The sequence below is a fragment of the Temnothorax curvispinosus genome, unplaced genomic scaffold (assembly GCF_003070985.1).
Source record: "Temnothorax curvispinosus isolate PA1 unplaced genomic scaffold, ASM307098v1 QBEX01018512.1, whole genome shotgun sequence".
Taxonomy (NCBI): domain Eukaryota; kingdom Metazoa; phylum Arthropoda; class Insecta; order Hymenoptera; family Formicidae; genus Temnothorax; species Temnothorax curvispinosus.
In genome coordinates, this window is record NW_020228292.1 from 1 (window position 1) to 7,357 (window position 7,357).

General features: G+C 44.3%; 2 protein-coding genes across 2 annotated transcripts; both read right to left on the reverse strand.

The window, feature by feature from the left end:
• Positions 1–6: 6 nt before the first annotated feature.
• Positions 7–3,355, reverse strand: LOC112468466. Its single transcript, XM_025037663.1, has 2 exons — positions 2,522–3,355; positions 7–1,981 (listed from the first exon to the last, which is right to left on the reverse strand). The coding sequence occupies exons 1-2, from the start codon at positions 2,649–2,651 to the stop codon at positions 1,056–1,058; spliced, it is 1,056 nt and encodes a 351-aa protein (XP_024893431.1). The 5' UTR covers positions 2,652–3,355; the 3' UTR covers positions 7–1,055.
• LOC112468465 lies at positions 85–671 on the reverse strand (the record flags this gene model as incomplete). Its single annotated transcript, XM_025037662.1, has 2 exons — positions 585–671; positions 85–468 (listed from the first exon to the last, which is right to left on the reverse strand). Coding segments are annotated over exons 1-2 (471 nt in total), but the record flags the coding sequence as incomplete, so codon positions are not given.
• Positions 3,356–7,357: the final 4,002 nt, after the last annotated feature.

Below are 7,357 nucleotides of genomic sequence, written 5' to 3' on the forward strand. Positions count from 1 at the left end.
CCGGCGGGTTGCCGGACTTTTACTGCCAACGATTTTCGAACTTTGTTATCAACGGGTTGTCGGTCTTTGTTACCGGCGGGTTACCGGATTTTTGCTGCCGACGGTTGATGGCATAGGTTTTGTTACCGGCGGGTTGCCGGATTTTTGCTGCTGATGGTTGTTGGCATAGATTTCGTCACCGGCGGGTTGCCGGACATTTACTGCCAACGATTTTCGAACTTTGTTGTCAACGGGTTGTCGGATTTTGTTACTAGCTGGTTGCCAGACTTTTGCTGTCGCTGGTTGTCGAATGCTGTTGTCAACGGGTTGCGGACTTTTGCTGCCAATGGTTGTTGGCACAAATTTCGTTACCGGCGGGTTGCCAGACTGTTGCTGCTGACAGTTGTCAGATTTCGTTTTTGGCGGGTTGCCGAACTGTTGCTGCCGACGGTTGTCAGATTTCGTTTCCGGCGAGTTGCCGTACTTTTGCTGTCGATGATTGTCGGACTTTTTGCTGCCGACGATTGTCGGACTTTGTTACCGGCGGGTTGCCGGATTGTTGCTGCCGACAATTGTCAGATTTCGTTTCCGGCGGGTTGTCGTACTTTTGCAGTTGATGATTGTAGGATTTTGCTATCGACGGTTGTAAATTTTGTTGTCAGTGGGTTGTTGGACTCGCTTTTCTTCGACATTTACGATTTCGAAAGTTTCTCCGAGAGTAACGTAACGACGAGCAATTAAAAAAATCTCTTAGCCATTTTTTGTAAGACGTCTAAAAGATGTCTGAAAGATGACTGTCTGGGTTAGGTTCGAGTTTTCTGGAAGGTTTCGTCATTTACTCTTTAATGAGCGATGACAGTTGGGTTACATCCGCTCGCCAATCGATAACTACTACTTATGGTTTCCGTCTATTTCGTATGATGATAGTAATTTCACGAAAGAAAGAAATCGTGGAATCCACGGAATGATGAGCAACGACGGGCAATTTAAAAAATCCATATCAAGTAAAACATTATGTTCCATGGCGGTATTTGGTACGGTATAAAATCTGATTTTTTGACGCGCGCTTGTAACTTCTACCACGCCGTAAAAAATGCCATCGGTTTCAAGCGGTGAGCTGTCAAGCATGTAAACTTTATCAATTTCTGTAGGAAGAAAGTGCGATTCGCTCGAAATAACGTTATTTCGGATAAAACTGATAGGTGACCCGGTGTTAATAAATGCGTACAATCAAGTACATAGCAACATATATTTTCATACTGATATCTGATTCTTAGATTGGGATATTGCTCGTACAAAGGTACGCTAAAGATCCCGCTATGAGCGGCGATGTGATCGGGAGTTCTGACACAGGCGGAGGTGACGGTTCGCAGTAGCAATTTCAGACATGTTAGCAAGTGTTCCGGGTAAACCATTTCCTCCTCGCCGGGATGTGCCTCGAACTCGCTAAGTTTCGTTAGAATGATCTCCATCGGCGACGGGGCCAGGTTGTCGGACTCGACCGACGCGCCGTAGCGCAGCATAATCAACAGGATGTCCGGCGCGCCGTGTTGGATCGCGACCCTCAGAGGCAGAACCTGTCCGTACGACTCCATGGGCACGTCGATGAAACGTCTCTTTATCGGCGAGGACTCGCAACGGTACTCGAGCCGGCCGCTAATCGCGTGATCCAAGAAGTACACCAGTGCCCGGATGTTTTCCTCGCGATCGTCAAAGTCGCACTTACAGCCGGACAGAAAATGCGTTACGCGCGTACCGAAAATCGCCCCGACCAACAATCGCTCGAACGTCTTCTCGCAGTAGAATATGTCGTTTAGCAGTCGGCTGACGATCACGTTGTTGTCGATATTCCAGTCGTAGCAGAGTTTCGCCGCTACGTACAGAACGTTATGGAACTTGCCGAGCAGACAGATCGACCCGTTCTCCATCATCGTGATATTGTGATAACGCAGAGCCGAAAAGACGATCCTCTCGCACACATCCTGTTTGTCGAGATTTTCCGCTGGAAGCACCAAGCATCGGGCGTGAATCATAGTCCCATCGGTTATAAAACGGGCGAGTGAAAAAAGTCATGGAATTTCTCCGCGTGGAACGCGGGCGCGAGACGGAGATGCAAATTATTCTGGAATTCGTGGTGATGCGTTTGTATTATAGGCGCGTGGTATTTTTCACCGTTACTGCAACGGCATTGGCGAAACAACGAAGACAAATAGAAAAGATCAGGCACGGTTTAATGTAACGGTAAGATCATAATGGGCGGCGATATCTTTCAGGCGTGTTTCAGGCATTCTCGTAGCGCCGCGAGGACAAATAAGAATTTAGCGGATTAAAACTATGCGCGTCGTTAATATCGTGGAAGAGCGTATCGTCTACAGGGAAATTCAGGAATTTTCTGTCGGAGATACACGGATAATAAAATAACGTTGTCATACTAATGGTTATCGATTCCCGACGGCGCGGCGGCGGTCCATTTGTCACTTTACGCTAGTCACGCGTAAATATGCGCATAATATGTAAACGCGGATATCATAAATCTCGTTACCTTCTGCACAACTGTTTATCACATCCGTAAAATAATTGACCAACTCGCGACGTTTGTATCGCGAGGCTAAGCAACTGCGTTCCATTTCCGAGAACAGCCTGTCGAAATAACAATCTATCAATACCTCCATGGTTTGCGAGTGACTTTAATTAAAAGGCAACGCAATGTCTAGAGAATTTGACGGTGTACGTAATTTCAATGACGGGTAAATATCGCGTAACGGTCGTCGCAAACGTTCACGTTTTAATGATTATCAGCAGAAGAAACAAGCCAGCGCACGACAGGCCTAATTCGATTAGACGTAAAACACGCATTTTGAAGGCTTCTTCGATGCACCCTTCCTGAGAGCTACATCCATGTTAGAAAAGGCTGCTGCAGGCTTCTCATACTTTATATATGTACAAGAGAGGGGAGTCGAGAATTGTTGCTGTCGACAATTGTCAGATTTCGTTTCCGGCGTGTTGCCGTACTTTTGCTGTCGACGATTGTCGGACTTCTTGCTTTCGACGATTGTCAAAACTTTGTTACCGGAGGGTTGCCGGACTTTTGCTGCCGACAGTTGTCAGATTTCGTTTCCGACGGGTTGCCGTACTTTTGCTGTCGACGATTGTCGGATTTTTTGCTGCCGACGATTGTCGAACTTTGTTACCGGCGGTTTGCCGGACTTTTGCTGCCGACGATTGTCGGATTTTGGTAACTGACTTGTTTTTTAATTAAATCGGCAGATGAAGGTTTAGCATCTTCGTCCATAAGGGTTACGTGGATCTGCATCCAATCTTTCCGTTTTTTTATCAAGAGCTTTGTCAGCTCAATGATCCTACAGGATCATCTTGTTTTTGAGCCTATAGACTGGATATTGGCGGATTAATCGCGTCAGGTTAGTCTAAGATGACTCACCTCGTCGCGGAGCGAAATTCAAAATGCACAAGCTAGATAGTAGTAGGCCCTAGAAACCCTCCAAAGAGAGATTGGCTAATTTGCCGCCATTTGTATTCAAACAGAAAATAGTAGAGATCCTGTCTTCCTCCCTACACTTTTATATTAATTCCCCCGTCTTTTTTATTTTTGGTTTGAATGCAATTGGAGACAGAAACAGTTCGCCTTTTGGCCAGTCTTTCTTTCCGGAGAGTCTCTAATAAATCGGTCCGATCAGGGACACTTTCGCCGCATCTCGTCACGAGATGCGAGATGGCATATGCGACATGGCATATGGACTTTTTTACCGGTGGGTTACCGGATTTTTGCTGTCGACGGTTGTTGGCACAGGTTTCTTTACCGGCGGGTTGCCGGATTTTTGCTGCCGATGGTTGTTGGCATAGATTTCGTCACCGGCGGGTTGTCGAACTTTTACTGCCAACAATTTTCGAACTTTGTTGTCAACGGGTTGTCGGTCTTCGTTACCGGCGGGTTGCCGGAAGTTCTTGTTACGTCGAGACCATAGTTTCAGAGTCTTGCAATCTACCGATGCTTAGTTACAAATCTTCAGACTACAAGGCCTCGAAGGTGAAGACCTTCGTGAGGACTGAGCTGCCGCACACGCAGGTAACTAAGTCGGTGATCACCCTGCTGCTACTAAGGATGGAACAAATTCACGATCATGACCGATCAGTGGAGCCAATCAAAAATTGGAACCGGAAAAAATTAATCGAAAAAATCGATTCCCACACAGCACACTTTATCTGAGGGACGTCCTACAGACATTTGGGATATCTCAATAACCGGTGGATATCCAGTGGATATTCAATATCCGGTGGATATCCAGCGGATGCACAAATGTCCCTCAGGATATCCTGTGCTGTGTGGGTTTGAAAAAAAAATGATGTAGAGAAGATATAATTTAATTTTTTTGAAGATCTTTTTCCTTTATTATCACCTTTGTAATAATTAGTGGAGTAGCATACTTTGTTATATTGCAGGACTTTTGCTGCCGACGATTTTCAAACTTTGTAGTCAATGGGTTGTCGGACTTTGTTACAGGCTGGTTGCCGAACTGTTGCTGCCGACAGTTGTCAGATTTTGTTTCCGGCGGGTTGCCGTACTTTTGCTGTCGACGATTGTCGGACTTTTTGCTACCGACGATTGTCGAACTTTGTTACCGGCGGGTTGCCGGACTTTTGGCGCCAACGATTGTCGGACTTTTTGTTGTCGACGATTGTCGGATTTTAGTAACTGACTCGTTTATTTAATTAAATCGGCAGATGAAGGTTTAGCATTTTCGTCCATAAGGGTTACGTGGATCTGCATCCAATCTTTCCGTTTTTTTTTTTATTGAGAGCTTTGTCAGCTTAATGATCCTACGGGATTATCTTGTTTTTGAGCCTATGGACTGGATATTGGCGGATTAATCGCGTCAGGTGTGTCTAAGATGACTCATAGCTTCTCTTTGAAGAAATAACGAAATACATAACAACCTGAAACTATTATTGTATTATTTCTTTTTACATCTTAAAAGAACATCTTATACTTTTTCTTACAAAATTTTTGTCGAACGGTTTTAGTAAAGGATATAAACTTTGACTTAGCTTAAATGACATTAAATCGTCAAATTCCTTAATTTCATTATCAGATGACACACCGGTAATTCTTCTAGGTGTATCAGGCAAATTTCTTTCCATTGACATAGCCGTGAGCATCACATGTACCGACAACTTACGGTCGAGGATTGTTTTATCGATTATAACGTTCGATATTTTTAACAAAATGTTAATCGTGCACGCGTGTGAAGTTAGCACGCCAATTGTCTGTATTGGTTTAACGGCTCGTGAGCTATAAAAGACAGATCGTGATCCCTAACACAAAGACAAGAATGAGAGAGCGTGGAATAACAACCCACCATATTAAACCAACAAAAACATTCATTTAACCCGAAACATGCCGGCTTGCACCGGATAAATTGCAATCTGCGAAAATGGAGTATCATCTTTATATCATCTATTAAGGGATCTACTCTTCCTAGGTATTGGTGTAGATGTCTTATTAGGAAGGTTTCTTTCTAAGAATGATATTCTATTTTCGAGTATTCGTATTTGATCTGTGTTAGCAGCACATCCAGGACAATTTCTAGTGCTATATTGTCTATGCATCTTAGTTCATGTCATATCAAAGATATATAAAATATCTAATATATCTGTTTAACTTATGCTTGTTTACTGCAAGAGGGAATTATACGGGCCTTTCAAAAGCCCATGATCGTCACCATTTTATATGCATGGTACCCTAAAGAAACGGACCATGGCGACCCTACGGAAACTACCGTAAATTTAACGAACGGACAACCTGAGATAGGTACCGAGACATAGAGTATGTCGCAAAAACCTCTGTAGAACAGAGGTACAGAAAATCGGTTTTCTGCACGTTGGACCTCGTAGCCACGGAACCTCGGAGCTACGACATTCGCAGTTTGACCACAAGGGTTGCCGGACTGTTGCTGCTGACAGTTGTCAGATTTCGTTTCTGGCGGGTTGCCGGACTGTTGCTGCCGACGGTTGTCAGATTTCGTTTTCGACGGGTTGCCGTACTTTTGCTGTCGATGATTGTCGGACTTTTTGCTGCCGACGATTGTCGGACTTTGTTACCGGCGGATTGCCGGATTGTTGCTGCCGACAATTGTCAGATTTCGTTTCCGGCGGGTTGCCGTACTTTTGCAGTTGATGATTGTCGGATTTTGCTGTCGACGGTTGTCGAACTTTGTTGTCAGTGGGTTGTTGGACGCGCTCTTCTTCGACATTTACGTTTTCGAAAGTTTCTCTGAGAGTAACGTAACGACGAGCAATTAAAAAAATCTCTTAGCCATTTTTTGTAAGACGTCTAAAAGATGTCTAAAAGATGACTGTCTGGGTTAGGTTCGAGTCTTCTGGAAGGTTTCGTCATTTACTCTTTAATGAGCGATGACAGTTGGGTTGCATCCGCTCGCCAATCGATAACTGCTACTTATGGTTTCCGTCTATTTCGTATAATGATAGTAATTTCACGAAAGAAAGAAATTGTGGAATCCACGGAATGATGAGCAACGACGGGCAATTTAAGAAATCCATATCAAGTAGAACATTATGTTCCATGGCGGTATTTGGTACGGTATAAAATCTGATTTTTTGACGCGCGCTTGTAACTTCTACCACGCCGTAAAAAATGCCATCGGTTTCAAGCGGTGAGCTGTCAAGCATGTAAACTTTATCAATTTTTTTAGCAAGAAAGTGTGACTCGCTCGAAATAACGTTACTTCGGATAAAACTGATAGGTGACCCGGTGTTAATAAATGCGTACAATCAAGTACATAGTAACATATATTTTCATACTGATATCTAGATATTATTTTGACGGTCGCTATATACGGCGTCGGTGAGGCACTCGATTCCTCATTCGTAGGCTACTCCAGATTCGTAGACTCTGTCTGCGTTGCAGTGTTCTTGGTCTTCCCGCTCCCATATAGGGGGTCGTAGAGAGTGAATAAAAGTTTATTTACCTGACGACTTTGATTCCCTAAACTATCACTATATAGAAGGTTGGCATAGATTTCGTCACTGGCGGGTTGCCGGACTTTTACTGCCAACGATTTTCGAACTTTGTTGTCAACGGGTTGTCGGTCTTTGTTACCGGCGGGTTACCGGATTTTTGCTGCCGACGGTTGTTGGCATAGGTTTCGTTACCGGCGGGTTGCCGGACTGTTGCTGCCGACAATTGTTAGATTTCGTTTCCGGTGGGTTGCCGTACTTTTACAGCCGACGATAGTCGGATTTTAGTAACCGACTCGTTTATTCAATTAAATAGGTAGATGAGGTAAATAGGTTTAGCAGTTTCGTCCATAAGGGATACGCGGATCTGCATTCAATCTTCTCG

Excerpts from the sequence above, each read along its gene's own strand:
- LOC112468466 (XM_025037663.1), bottom strand. The coding sequence starts at position 2,651 with ATGGAGGTATTGATAGATTGTTATTTCGACAGGCTGTTCTCGGAAATG. Across the intron at positions 1,982-2,521 it reads GATAAACAGTTGTGCAGAAG|CGGAAAATCTCGACAAACAG; the intron begins GTAACGAGATTT and ends TGGTGCTTCCAG.